Source organism: Puntigrus tetrazona, chromosome 15 (assembly GCF_018831695.1).
Source record: "Puntigrus tetrazona isolate hp1 chromosome 15, ASM1883169v1, whole genome shotgun sequence".
Lineage (NCBI taxonomy): Eukaryota > Metazoa > Chordata > Actinopteri > Cypriniformes > Cyprinidae > Puntigrus > Puntigrus tetrazona.
In genome coordinates this window covers 13502395-13517531 of record NC_056713.1, presented here as the reverse complement: position 1 = coordinate 13517531, position 15137 = coordinate 13502395, and the positions used below count along the sequence as shown (strand labels likewise).

Below are 15137 nucleotides of genomic sequence, written 5' to 3'. Positions count from 1 at the left end.
CTGTGTCTGTTTCTTCAGAGCCGTACATGCTGATCATGGAGTTCATGAGCTACGGAACCCTGCGCAGTTTTGTTCAGAAAAACAAAGACGAGCTTATTGCCGACCCTGAACTGCAGAGCCAGTTCACCATTGTGTCCTACCACATCGCCCTGGCCATGGAGCACTTGCGCTCCAAAATGGTACCACCGTCGGCCACAAACGTAAACCAGTTCTGTTAGACAGTCATATTGACACTATAATTGATTTTAATCTTTCAGGTGGTGCACTGCGACCTTGCCTTAAGGAACATTCTGGTGAGCCGATTCCCTTGGGAGGTGAAGGTAGCAGAGTTTGGCCTGGCCAGAGACCTGACCCGTATGAGGAGCAGACGCAGCAGCAGGAAAAAACAACAGAAGGTGAACTAATGGCACCTGTTCGGCCCACGCGCTCATTGCTCGTCTCGCTGATATGAATGTGTTCTCATAGGAGCGTGTGCCGCTGCGCTGGTATCCTCCAGAGTACTTCAGGAACAACTACTACAGCTTTAAGGGAGATGTCTGGGCGTTTGGTATAGTGCTGTGGGAAATGCAGACATTCGGTGAGAAATATCGGAGATGTTTGAATTGTTCAGATTGTAAAAGAATGAATAATATATAAGGATTTTTACATTTCACAGGCACCTTGCCATATACAAATCTGAACACATCTGAGCAAGTGGTGTATAGCATCTGTGCTGGATGCAAGAACACTGTGCCCAACACCTGCCGTCCAGAAATGTTAGTGACAAATTAACTCTTTGTTTTCTCAAATTATATATATATATATATATATGTGTGTGTGTATATATATGTGTATATATATGTATGTATATATATATATATATATATATATATATATATATATATATATATATATATATATATATATATATATAAAAAATATAAATATAAATATAAATACAGGGGTTGGATAATGAACCTGAAACACCTTTTAGACCACAATAATTGATTAGTATGGTGTAGGGCCTCCTTCTGCGGCCAATACAGCATTGGTTCATCTTGGGAATGACAGATACAAGTCCTGCACAGTGACCAAAGGGAGTTTGAGCCATTCTCCTTTGCAGAATAGTGGCCAGGTCACTACGTGATGCTGGTGGAGGAAAACGTTTCTTGACTAATAATACCTCAATTATATTTAGATCTGGTGACTGTGCAGGCCATGAGAGATGTTCAACTTCACTTTCATGTTCATCAAACCACTCTGTCACCATTCTTGCTGTGTGTATTGGTGCATCCAGAATGGTTCAGTAGTCCTTGGCAGTGATGCCCATCTAGCACAAGTACTGGGTCTAGGGAATGCCATGATATTGCAGCCCAAGCCATCACTGATCCACCGCCATGCTTCACTCTGGGCATGCAACAGTCTGGGTGCTACGCTTCTTTGGGGTTTCTCCACACCGTAACTCTCCTGGATGTGGGAAAGACAGTGAAGGTGGACTCATGTGTCCACCTTCACAAGATTTTGGCTGCTAGCACCAAAAGCAACGTTTGGCATTGGCACGAGTGACCGCAGGTTTCTCTACAGCAGCCTGGCCCTGTATATTGACCTGTACATCGGAGCTCCTGACGGACAGATTAGGTGTAAACAGGAGAGATTTCAGGGGCACATTTAATTCTCCAGTGAGTTGGGCAGCTGTGGTTTCATGTTTTTTGGATACAAGCACCCGGACATCCCTTTCAGACAGCTTCCTCTTGTGTCCACAGTTAGTGCTGTTGGATGTGGTTTGTCCTTCTTGATGGTATGCTGACATTAACCTGGATACCGTGGCTCTTGATGTCTTGCTGTCTGGGTCACAGATGTGCCAGAAAGACGTGCACTAGCAATTTGTCCTCTTTTGAACTCTGATATGTCACACCTAATGTTGTGTGCATTGCTATATTTTAAGCAAAACGGTGCTGTTACTCTGCTAATTAAATCTTCACACTCTGCTCTTACTGGTGGAATGTGCAATCAATAAAGATATATATATATATATATATATATATATATATATATATATATATATATATATATATATATATATATATATATATACTGTATATACACTTAATTTTGTCATTGCTCTGTCAGTATTTTAAATATGGTGCTTTTTTATCTTTTCATTTTTTTTTAATGTAGAGAACAGATAATGAAAGACTGCTGGATGGATCCATACACAAATAGACCTTCATTTACAGACATTGTCAAGATCCTGGAGAGTGTCGTGGAGAGTGATGGGGTGAGTCATATTCGTCCTTGATCTACTTTTTAAGCTTTACCTTTGTCCTATAGATAAGTGACAAAACATTACTAATACGTTGCAGGATTATGTGGACGTTGACAACCAAAGGATCTTGAATGCAGAGGAAAAATGAAATAAAATACGCATAGAGCTAGCTGTTTTTGAATTTCTTCGAGAATTATGTAGCAATTGTTTGATCTTAGTTCTCATTTAACATCTAACTGGCATACTTTTTGAACAGTGTTTTTAAGGATTCATTTTACATATGCTTCATTTGTTAGCAGGAAGACATTACACAACTCTAATGACCTAGTGTTCGTGACATGTTCCAGTGAATATTTTGAAAATAACCATCTAAAAAAAGTGTCTGTGATTTAAGTGTTTGTGATTAACATCAAATAATTTAATAATAAAAATGTAAAATATCAGTTTTTATAAAAAAATAATATTTAGTATTTTTTTCAATAATGATGTTATAATAAAAATATAACAACATGCAATAATTAGTCAATGTTTGATGAACGTGTTTTTCACTATTGTCAATATAAATCCATAGTTTAATGTAAGGATTGTGTTTTAAGTAGAAGTGTCTAATTTATTTTTGTTTGATTTTATTTTAATGTAATGATACGTTTGGCTAATGCCTGTTTATAAATTAGAAAAGAAAATAGTTGCTATGGTAATTTTAGTAAGGCTTGCGGTTATGCTCAACGAGCCAATGTGCAAGCAGTGATCCGCCCACTTCGGGAATCAACCGAGCCGATGGACCAATGGAATGACCGAGATTGAATATGACCGAGTTAAAGGACCAATCAGAGACGGAGGAGTAACACACTACTCTACGCTGACCACTGACATCGTTTACTACTTCTGGAATACCGACGGAGCAACAACTTGCCAAAAACATTTATCGAAATGTTTCTTCGCGCTTTAGAAATCATATTTTTCTTTTACTTTCTGTCCCACATTCCAATTACTCTCTCGGTCGACCTTCAGGCTTTGCTTCCCGAACATCTTTATCCATCCAAGGTAAGTTTGCACCTTGTTCGTTACTGGCATCATGTATCGAGGTTAACGTACACATAAAGGCGAATAACACATGCTTGCTTTACAGCTGAAAAATCTGTTGAACTGGTATGCTGCTGAGTTCAAGGATCCGATGATGATGGACCCTCCTGTGTGGTTCAGATCTTTTGTGTTCTGCGAGGCTCTCGTTCAGCTGCCCTTTTTCCCAATCGCGGCGTACGCCTTCATGAAGGGTCAGTTGGACTCGATCTGCGTTAATGATTAGTAAAATCAGTTTTAAATGACACAAGGGTGACATCTAGTGGCCAATCACTTGTGTGAGTGGATACCAGTTACTAGTAACGTTATTCCTGCTAATTGACGTTTTTGTCCGTTTAACAGGTGGATGCAAGTGGATCAGGACTCCAGCAATCATTTATTCTGTTCATGTGGCCACCACGTTAATCCCCATTTTAAGTCACGTCCTTTTTCATAACTTTCCTCGGGCGCCACATCCTGGCCCTCAAACTTTTCAAGAACGCCTGACCCTGGTGTCTATTTATGCTCCGTATTTCATCATCCCTGTCATGATACTCTTCACCATGCTCTTCAGCTCAACATACAGCTCAACCTCTCCAAAAGGAAATGCTTCCTTAAAGACCAAGAAACAAAGATAGATACAGTTCATGCCTTCTTTATATTCATTATAGTTGTTTCTTTTAATTAAATGTGACCTAAAATGGGATCATTGTTTACTGATGACAACACATGTAAATGCAAAATATATTTTTATTCAAACGTTCTTCAAATCTGTATGAAGTTTGTCAGATATTAAGATTACATACAATGATCGAAACCGTAAACGTAAACAGACAATAAATGAATTATGTTTCCCATAACTTTTTTTTTTTTTGGTTGTGGTCCCATGAGCATATGAGAAAATAATAAAACCAGGTGAGTTCAAGTCATAAACAGCAGTCATAATACAAATCATACAGAAAAAAAAAAACAACAACCCGAGGATGTCTCATAATGGAATTATTTACAGTAACATGCAAATACTGTATTTTCCTGCTGTAAAAAAAGATCAGATTTACAAACTAAATTTCCATATAAATAGTATAAATAACTTGTATATAAATAGTATTCATCTGAGATTAGGAACTGTGGTTGGAAAGATTACGAGTATATGCCTCCTTGAACTGGCCATGCAAAAGCACTCAATGTTAACACAATAGAGTCAGAGGTTGAGGCTTAATCAGACGTCTGTTGTCACCTATTACCTGGTCAATACAGTTAACCTAGTTAGGGACCCTGCACTTATTAGGAGGTCACTGTAAATCATGATGCATAGCATCACTGTTCCTGTGCGACAGAAAGAGGAAACGGCACTCTTATTTCTGCAGTATAAACTGATCGATGAATTCATTCTGCTCCGTTTCGACTTTCTGTAGAGCTTCGTATTCTATTCGATACCTGCAAAACAAACATTATAGTCCAAGTTAAAAAAAAAATTGGTTGTAAATCCACTTACACTCAGGCCATCTGAGATATAGATGATTGAGAAACGATCATAACATACCTGGAGAAATGTAACATTACATTATCTCACCAATGGGTGCTCTGCAGCGAATGGGTGCCGTCAGAATAGAGCCCAAACAACTGATAAAAACAAATCAAGCACTGTTTACAAGTTTATAAACAAATGAGTCGAAGGATTAATTGTGAGTGATTCTGATAATTTTATCAGTTGTTTGAAGTCTCATTCTGACGGCACCCATTTACTGAAAAGTGTTTATTGGTGAGCAAGTGATGTAATGCTAATTTTCTCCAACATTTGTTTTGGTGGGGAAAAAAGCTCATCTACATTTTGGATGGCCTTTGGGTTAGTACGTAGTCAGCAAAGGTAAAGATTTTGGGATGAATTGCTCCTAATAAGATGGGTTACCTTTCCAACTGCATTTTCTTTTCTGCGATCAGAGCCTGAAGCTGTTGCTGCTGAGCCTCCCGTTGCTTTTCAACTGATTTCAGCAAATTTCTTGCTCCTATAGCCTGTAGAGTAACAGCAGAAGAAATACGAATGATCATAACAAACATATGCAACACTATTCGTTTAGAATGCATGAACATACCTTCATTTTTTCATTTTCAGCTTCCTTTGCCAGCTCATCCACAAGTTCGATAAGTCCACCTACAATTTTCTGAAACTGACCGATCTCTGTGTTTGGGAAGAAAAGGGAAATTCCAAGAAATTATTGATCTGTACTGTGAACGAAGTAAAGAATGCTGTTCAATCTGCATGAGGGATAAACTTCACAATAAACCAAGACAACAACAAAAAAACTCACTGTCAACAAATTCCTCACATTCCTCTTTGAGCTCGATGGTTTTCTGGCTCACATCAGGCTCTAGTACTCGCAGCTTATTGAGTTCATCAAAATGAAGACCAGCTTCTGCCAGCGGGTCTTTAGCCATGACCACAGGTGCCTTTGAGATAACAGCTAAAAATCACAAAAGCGTGTATTTTAAAAAGAAATAACACGTGCATGAACTCATTTTGTTCAAACTGTCAACCCAGTTAAGGAGAAAACCAAATGCAAAATGTATTGCCTAGCAAACAGTGCCCATATGTCACCAGATCACAATAAGCTAGCTTACCGATTAGCTAGGTAGCTGGTTAATTACAACTACATATAACTACCACTCCGCTACATCACGTAAACCACGTAAAGTTTAAATAACGTTAAATATATTAGGTGAGGAAATGCTACAGTCCGCGAAAATCGCTTTTGTTTTTGACAAGGTCTGGTTGCTATTGAGACAGATAAACAAAAAAAGACCAGCTGTTAACTTCAGATAAACATTGTTGAAAATAAAATTACATTCCACATAATTATCCCCTGAAATTATGACACCGATCGAGGCATTTAAATAAAGTAAAACAGACCAGTGACCGATTCAAACGTACCTGACTTTTGTTTGATTATGTGGCACTTCTGCTGGACCGACTGACCGCCTCCGACTGTCTCTCGGCTGCCGGGTGACGGCCGGTCCGCCGCATGATGACAGAGAGAGAGGGGGGTGCGGGCGCATTACACGTAATAATTTTTTAAATCCTACATTTTTGAAAATTAAAAAAATCATGATTATATGTTAAACAACGTATATATCTGTTAATAAGTTTTACTTGTGAGAGATTTCTATAAAACCTGTACATATGCATAATTCTTCCACATCACGTACCCCTCCTAATATTGTAAAGCCCTGAGCTCTTCCTGCAGATCCGCATCTGACCGCAGCGGTGCGCCCGCGAGACCGCGTGACAGGCTCTACTCTGTTAAAAACACCAGAAGAAGAGCGAGCGCGTCCTCTTAAGGGCGCCAAACTCTAAAAAAAATGTACATTTCATATCTATAATTTTTAAGTTTAACGCATACAAAACGTTCTTGTTCTTGTTTTGTGTTCGTTATTAAGCACCTGACTGAGCGTTTGGCCATCTCTGTGGGTAAGTTAACCGGTTCAGCTTACTGTCATTATAAATGATCATTTGTAAACAGCTAGTTAGCGACGCAGTAGTTGTCTTTAACCTGTCGAGCCTGACATGAAGTAATAATCAGAATAATATTTTAAAAGGATGATTTGCTTTATTTGGCAAGATAATTCTGATATACTGTAATGTAAACCAATACAGCAGGCTACTCTTTAGTAATACTTTAAATGCATAGAAATGTCAGCTGTCAGTCTATCTGTCCCAATAGTTTTTACTAGTAAGATAATATTTAGAAGCTTAAAATTATTATAAAAAAAAAACTGTAGTTTTTATAATGGGGATGCAATTCAACATAATGATGTAATGATGCTTAACAAATAAGTTTTCATCAAAAGCCTGATGTATCATATTTGAAACTTTAAAGTAAATGTTCATCTTGAAATATTACATTCTAAAAGTTTTTCTTGCATTTTGATATCCTATCTTAATATTATTAATAATATTTTGCTATTATACTTAAAGGCCTTTAAAACGTATGAACGACATATCAGACAGATAACTCCTGTACCGCAAGTTTTGATCATGTTGATAATTTAGAGGTTATTGAAAATCTTACCTTACATATGAGACTGTTGGCTTTATAAATCCAATGCCGTGTAAATGTAATTTCAGATGCTGACGAAGCAGAACCATGCCTCTGTCCACTCAGTCCCAAGCAGACATCGACCAGTACGTTCTGATAGCCAGTTTGGATAATGCAAGGAATCTGTCCAACATCCTGAAAGCCATCTCTTTCAGGGACCATGCAATCTTCAATGCAACCCAGAATGGCTTGAAAGTCACTGTTGAGGACTCCAAATGCCTTCAAGCCAATGCATTCATTCAGGTTAGTGTTAGAGGACAGTTTCTTACAGGTACGGTTCACAGAAGTTGGGTTAATCAATCTGTGTGTCCGATTCACCAGGCAGACATCTTTCAAGAATACATTATCAAAGAAGATACAGTTGGATTTCAGATTAATTTGACCGTTCTTCTGGACTGCCTCACTATCTTTGGGGGAAGCCCAGTCCCAGGTGTGTATCACAATGATGATCCAGAATTTTTTTTTAGGCAGATGAATTAATTAATTGGTTTATTTATTTGATTTTTCCCTTAAGGTGTGTGCACCGCCTTGAGATTGTGCTACAATGGCTATGGATATCCGCTGACCTTGTTTTTGGAGGAAGGTGGTGTGGTCACCGTATGTAAGATTAATACACAGGAACCAGAAGAGCCCATAGACTTTGACTTCTGCAGCACAAATGTAACCAACAAAGTGATTCTGCAGTCTGACAGTCTTAAAGAGGCTTTCTCTGAGCTTGACATGACCAGTGAGGTTCTGCAGATTACTATGTCACCAAGCCATCCTTTCTTCAGGTACAGTAACAGTGCACACAACAGATGAACGTGTTTGTCCTCCAGTTTGCCTGCACTACAGGTCAAAAGTTTGGGGTCAGTTATCTTATGTTCATCAGGATTGCATCATTCATTACATAATTTTTAGCATTTATTATTTTATTTTTTTTACTGTGGTTTTTGATTAGTTTAATGCATCTTTGCTGAATTACAGTATTACTTTGAGAAGAAAAATTTAATACAATCAAATCAAGGAGTTACAGATATATATATATAAAATTGTTGTTTTTTTGTTTGTTTTTTTAAGGTAGCTTTAGATTATTAATTTAGCCTATTCCTGACAGTGAAAAATAAATATTGTCGAGTCAGTGGTAAAATATTTGATTTATTTCCTTTGTTCTCAAGATTATCCACATTCGGGAACTCTGGAAACGCTCATTATGATTATCCCAAAGACTCAGACATGATGGAGCTCTTCCAGTGCACTAAAATCCAGACCAACAGGTAAGGGGAGCTTTTTTATGCTGCATTGCCTAGCAATCATAGCTCTTTATTTGTAAATTCAGACTTATTATAGCAGCGTTATGAACTGCTTTTAGTTAGTGTTAAAAGACCAATAAAGACTCACTGAGATTTTTCTCTTGTTTATTCTCTCAGGTATAAGATGTCCCTGTTGAAACCCTCCACAAAGGCCTTGGCTCTGTCCTGTAAAGTCTCAGTGAGAACTGATAGCCGTGGCTTCCTCTCTCTACAGTATCTTGTGAGGAATGACGACGGTCAGATTTGTTTTGTGGAGTATTATTGCTGCCCGGATGAAGAAGTAGAGGAAGAATAGACTTGAAAGGACAGTTCTTTTTGTTATGTTTGACATTTAGTGCGCACCGACCACTTGGACTCTCATTTATATGAATATTTCATAAACCACAAAAAAACATACCAATACTTTATTAGAAGTTTAAAAGGGTTATAAATGGGCCGGGAAAAAAGGTTTTTGTATTGAATTTGAGACAATACTCTGTGTGTTCGGCAGGGGGCGGCAGAGAAATACTAATTAGGCTATGACTTCTAAAACTAGGAGGCCGATTTTGGTTTAGTATGTTTAATTGGTATAAAATAGTTTAGTTTAAGCCTTCACGCACACACACACACACACACACACACACACACACATATATATATATATATATATATATATATATATATATATATATATATATATATATATATATATATATATATATATATACACATGTATGTATATATATATATATATACACACATGTATGTATATATATATATATATATATATGTATGTGTGTATATATATATATATATATGTTTATGTATATATATATACACACATGTATGTGTGTGTATATGAGAGTTTTATTGAATATACGATTAAAAGCCCATTTGTATCATAACATAATTTTGTAATGGTCGGTTTAAAACGAGACTAATATTTCTAGTGTTGTGAATTAAAAGAGCACAGCCGAGCAGTTGAAGCTATTGTGTGAAACATGTGAATGTTTAATGTCCGTTCATTTCATTTCACGAAGGCTTTGCGAGGCGAGCATGTAGTTAAGCAAAGCGGCTTGATGTTGATGCTGGCTGACGCACGCGCTCCTAAAAGAAAGTCCCAGAACAGCGCGCGAGGCTTGAACTGCCGTCTCGCGACCAATCGCTTCTCCACTCGCAGCTGTCGAGGCAACACTGTTTCCGGGCAGAGGAACATTACAGGAGCAAAACAAGCGCACTTCTGTCACTCTCTCATCTCAGCGGGTTACTGCCCTCATGATGTATATCTGTGCCACAGGCGAGCTGCTTCCAGAAGCTGCTGCAAAGCCCGCTAAAAACATCCGAAGTTATCATTAAATAGCGTTTAATGTATTTTGGAACAAATTGTAGAGCTTTGGTTTAATTTGAATTGTATTTCCTTATGACTGCGAATGAAGAAATTTATTTACAACCTTACAATGTAGCTAAAAGGCTCAGTAAAAAAAAAAAAAAAAAAAAAAACTTGTTTGGTTTTATTATATTAATACAGCTAAATAGTTTTTGTTAATGGTTAAAAATAAAATATAAAGCCAGGAGGTCTCTGCGGTGTGCTTATTTTGCTAATGGTCAGTGTGTGTCTTGGGAGCTACGCTGCTGAAAATATACATTTATCCAGCAAGGATGCAATAAATTCATCAAAAGTGACCCCAAAGATATTTATATTACAAATGTATTTTGTTATCAAATAAATGCAAAAAAAAAACAACCTTTAAATGTTTTTAAATATATTAACTTTCTAACGTGAAATTGTAAGCGGGGGCTTCAAGCATTGAAAAAAATGTAAAAGTTAAATTGTTAGTTATTTTGGAGCAGCCGGTGTAAGTTCATTTCTCACTTTCTATGCAACAAACAGAAAATTTCTTTCAGTTTAGCAATTCTCCATCTGTCAGCCTAACACTGACTCTTTTGCCACATAGTGGCAGTTATTGATAGATTTCCCAAATATAAAAATTCTGCTGTTAATTACTGACCGTCATATTGTTCCGGACCTGTAAGACCTTAGGTCATCTTCAGTATATATTTCAGATATTTTTGATAAAAAATTCCAGAGCTTTCTGACCCTCCACAGACAGCAACGTAACTACTACATTCAAGACCCAGAAAGGTAGTAAGGACATGAATCAGTGGTTCAACACCGTGTGTATTCCACACGCATGCATCAATACTGAATTCACATCGACTGACGTACAAGATATTGTTTAATAAAGACATCGTTTTTTTTTTACTTTGAACACAAGAAGTATTCTTGTAGATAAGATGAATGTCACATGGGCTACTTTAATGATGCCGTTACTACCTTCGTATGTCTTTAACATGTCAGATGAGTTGCTGTCTAGCTCTCAGTTTTCATCAGGTATCTCAATTTGTGTTCTGAAGATTAACGAAGCGAGGAGGAGTAATCAATGACAGAATTGTAATTTTTTTGGGGGTGTACTATCCCTTTAATTGTCATGAACAGAGCTCAAAACCTTAGGTCTCAATTCTCAAATGATTTTCAATCAGTAGATACCAACTATAAATGTAAATGTCCCTCACCATGCACACAAACTGACCAAACAAACAACATCCAGCGTAACCAAGTAAACACTGTCCACAGAGCAAGACCGGTGTATCATTTGATAAGGGGCGAGCAACTCGATCCGGCCAGAGCTACATCACTCCCAGCAGCTTTAAACACAAGCCTGCTGGATGATGAGGTGGGTGATCCTCTGCCCGTTCTGACCCGCTGTCTGATGTCTTGGCCTAGCGGTGAATCAAGCGGTGTCAGGTTCTAGGTTTTGTAAACACAAACCCAGCAATGACCTAATTGTTGTGACACTCTAACAATTAGCAACAAGAGAGCCCATGGGAGATGAAGAGAAGGTGCGCGGCTTTCAGCGCGGCATCTCCGGGGACAGTGAGTCATATTGTCTGTTGCATTAAGTGACGGAGGTTATATAAATTACGAGAAGAAATGCGGGCGGCTGCGTGCACTGCGTAACCTTTACTACTGCTAATGAAGCTGAATGCTATTAAATACTTTTGAAGGTCAAAAGAGTGGAGTAAATATGATTTTAGAATTTTAAAAGTCTCATGGTCGCCAAGGCTGCATTTATTTAACGAAAAATATAGTAAAAGCAATAACATTGTGAAATAATATAAAACTGTATACATTTTACAATGTATTTTATTCATGTTGAATAACATAACATTTTTTGTGGCTTAAAACCTTGATACATTTTTTTCCAGCATTTTGCTAATTTATTTGCAAACACAGGTGACTGTTTTTTTTTAACATTTTCAAAAATCGTGTTTTTTTATTATATTATCATGCTTTTATTGTAGTAGTTGTATTTTTGTTGTTTTCAACCTAACTGTGGTTTGATTGAGATTAATTGGAATGCACAGTGACAAAAAAAAATGTAATTGTTAAAAACAGACTGTTTTTGCAAATATTTAACCCCAATTGTTTTAGACACTGGTAATAATCATTATGTACTCATTTCTGAAGGATCGCGTGACACTGAAGACTGGAGTAATTGTATAAAGCTTCAAAAGCAAGCTTTGCATCGCTGAATAAATTGCATTTTTAAAAAGATATAAACTCTCATTTCTAATATTATTTCATAATATTGCTGTTTGTACTGTATTTTGGATCAAATAAATGCACAGTCGGTAAGCATAAGAAACGTCCTTCAAAAAAATCTTAATTATTCCAAACCTTTGACTGGTATTGTAGGTCAAGGTTGATTGTACTGAAGGCAGATGAAAGCTTGGTATCAACATCTAATACGTGATGTCTGACTTTCCACAAAACAAATGACCGTGAAATTGATACGCCAACGAACCCGTACCAGCTCCTGCCTCGTCAGCAGAAAGAAACCCAGCAGAGGGGAAACTCCACGGTGCACAAACATGATCGGAGTCGAACATTCCTCCACTTTGTGGTAAAAATACCCTACATCAACAAGCCATTGTTTGGGTATTGTGGGTGTCACATGGGGTCATGGTAGCAACAGCTGGCCTTAACAGCCCTCCACGATCCCATTTATACTGCTCTCCCTCTGCCTCGACTTGCAACCATGTGTGAAATGATCCTTGATGATGGAGATGAGGTAATGCCTTCAGCAGCTCTGACATCACTAAAGCCTTTCCCATCCAGAGCAATTGACCATCACTTCCACAATGAGCTTTTTGTCTTACTCTACCTTTCCTCAAGGAGAAAACGATAAACGGTGTCTCACCTGTGAATATTAGGTGTTGAAATTGCCATTTTGTCCACTAATAGATGATAATTACCCCAAAAAAGTCTAAAATCATTGTTTCATTAACCCCTCCATACATACACACACACACACACACATATATATATATATATATATATATATATATATATATATATATATATATATATATATATATATATATTAGACCGCTATCAAGTGATAATCACATCCAAAATAAATCCCAAATTTTTGTTTACATGGTATATGACTGCGTACTGTGTGTATTTATTATGCATATAAATAAAAACACATGCATATATATAAGAAAAACATATCTATATATTAAATATATTTGTATATAATAATATACTGAATGTGTGTGTGTGTGTGTGTTTATATATACATAATAAATAAACACAGTAAACATACATATGTTATGTAAACAAAGTGGTATTATACTGGAGTGTCTATTTTTAACCGTTTGTAAGTGCATACATAAATACATAAATATAACACAGCGGTTGGCCTGGGATGTTATACTTTTTATTAATAATCATAAAGCATATATTTTCTATATATAAGATATATATAGAATAGTAATACTAATACCTAATCTTAACAACTTTCTAAGCAGCAGTTTAGTAGTTTATTGAGGCAAAAGTAAAAAAAAAAAAAAAACCGACATCATTTAAAGGGTTAAACGTATAATTCTGCTACACAGTTAATCATGACCTTGTAGATTTCGCTGGTCAATGTGAAGTAGACACACTATAATCAGCACAAATAATAACAGCTTAATGTGGTTGCAAGTGAAACATCCTCTGTCTGGAAAACAAAACAGCGTTCTCTGTTAGTTCCTTCTCTTTTTTTTTACTATCCTTTACGTAAACACTCACAAATGTGACTGAAACTGGGTTTCAATCGAATGTTCTCTCACTTCTGTTTCTTTATTAAGAATATTTTTGTAAAAACAATGACAGTAAACTCAGATGAACGCTGTCGCTTAAAATGTGCGTAATATTTTTCCCTTGACATGAAAATGAACCCTTCCGCCGCAACGGTGGAACTCGATGCCCAAAATAACACTATAGCTACAATCGACAAGTGCGTTTCAAATGGGATTTAACTGCAACCCCGGTCTTGTTGTTTGGACCTGCAGGTCATTCTCTGGGATCCGTCTCTCAGCACCCTTCCATTACCTTGACGGGTGCCAGCTGCAGCCCAGAGACTGTTTATCTGGCAATTAAGGTGACAATAATGAAAACCAATATGTAGAATATATACGGTATGGGAGGACCGAGCAGCGCCCGGGACAGGTTTATCAGATATCACGAACACACTGGAGGACGGAGGAAGGAGGAGGAGGTGGAGTAGAGGGTGATGTCACCTCGCTCTCATGTCATCACACTCACACACACGTGGAGGTTGTGTTTTGGTAACGGATGAAGCCGTCGCGGTCACACAGAAACGCGCGCGTGGATAAAGGCAATCTGTATCTCTAGGTAGTGACCTTTGGTAGATGGATGTATTGTTTGCAGCTGACACTGGAGCAAAGGGAAAAGTTATTTATTTACAGTACAGATACCGCCTTTTGTGTTACTGTGCTAAAATGTCACCACAGATGAGATGGGAACAAACATGCTTTCTATCAGCTTTCTATCGGTTGTTCATGCTTATGTCACTGTTTATGTACTGCATGTACTGGCCTGACGTCAGGGTAAAAAAACAACAACAACAAAACTGAACGCTACCATGCATATTCATTTACATACTCTTTTGCTGCACTCTATTTTTATAGTAAAATTTTTTAATGTATATTAATGTAAATTTATCTACCTAAAATGTAATATATATTACATTTAATTTGCATAAATAAAATTCGAATTCTACTATTATTCTAAGTATTATTTTCACATTTTATGCAATTATATATATATAATCAGTCCTGTGTTCTTCATTTACTGTTTGGTAGGGATAAGTTTAGGCTTCAAGGGACTTACAGGGATTTTCCTGGGATCCTTTACATCCTGCTTTCAGTCTTTTCAGATTTTTAACTTCTGAAAGGTGTTATAGTCTGGGTAAAACGAGAACTACCAGATCTCAGAATAGTTGCTTTTTATTCCAATAGTCATAAAAACTCTAAATTCTATGTATTTTCTTGTTGTTCTCTGTGTAATGTTCTGATATTGTGTTTTTGTTTTGTCTTTTTGATGTGTGGGATGCC

General features: G+C 37.1%; 4 protein-coding genes across 5 annotated transcripts in view; 3 read left to right on the top strand and 1 right to left on the bottom strand.

The window, feature by feature from the left end:
* Positions 1 to 2703, top strand: part of si:ch211-167j9.5 (fibroblast growth factor receptor homolog 1) — a 6702-nt gene extending 3999 nt beyond the window's left edge. For both annotated transcript variants that reach the window (XM_043259118.1, XM_043259117.1), the window contains 6 exons: positions 19 to 179; positions 258 to 395; positions 466 to 577; positions 656 to 755; positions 2158 to 2257; positions 2343 to 2703. In XM_043259118.1, coding sequence (XP_043115053.1) covers positions 19 to 179; positions 258 to 395; positions 466 to 577; positions 656 to 755; positions 2158 to 2257; positions 2343 to 2393 — 662 coding nt within the window. In that variant the 3' untranslated portion in view covers positions 2394 to 2703. The remainder of the gene's footprint in view (positions 1 to 18; positions 180 to 257; positions 396 to 465; positions 578 to 655; positions 756 to 2157; positions 2258 to 2342) is intronic.
* A 136-nt stretch (positions 2704 to 2839) lies between these two features.
* tmem97 (transmembrane protein 97) lies at positions 2840 to 4164 on the top strand. The gene is made up of 3 exons (XM_043259122.1): positions 2840 to 3289; positions 3375 to 3519; positions 3668 to 4164. Exons 1-3 carry the CDS (start codon positions 3176 to 3178, stop codon positions 3940 to 3942), a joined length of 534 nt encoding a protein of 177 aa, XP_043115057.1. The 5' UTR covers positions 2840 to 3175; the 3' UTR covers positions 3943 to 4164.
* ift20 (intraflagellar transport 20 homolog (Chlamydomonas)) lies at positions 4037 to 6335 on the bottom strand. Its single transcript, XM_043259123.1, has 5 exons — positions 6234 to 6335; positions 5614 to 5766; positions 5398 to 5483; positions 5214 to 5317; positions 4037 to 4741 (listed from the first exon to the last, which is right to left on the bottom strand). The coding sequence occupies exons 2-5, from the start codon at positions 5738 to 5740 to the stop codon at positions 4660 to 4662; spliced, it is 399 nt and encodes a 132-aa protein (XP_043115058.1). The 5' UTR covers positions 5741 to 5766; positions 6234 to 6335; the 3' UTR covers positions 4037 to 4659.
* A 261-nt stretch (positions 6336 to 6596) lies between these two features.
* rad1 (RAD1 homolog (S. pombe)) lies at positions 6597 to 9356 on the top strand. The gene is made up of 6 exons (XM_043258311.1): positions 6597 to 6770; positions 7428 to 7641; positions 7720 to 7828; positions 7913 to 8171; positions 8556 to 8654; positions 8808 to 9356. The coding sequence occupies exons 2-6, from the start codon at positions 7447 to 7449 to the stop codon at positions 8983 to 8985; spliced, it is 840 nt and encodes a 279-aa protein (XP_043114246.1). The 5' UTR covers positions 6597 to 6770; positions 7428 to 7446; the 3' UTR covers positions 8986 to 9356.
* The last annotated feature ends 5781 nt before the right edge of the window (positions 9357 to 15137 follow it).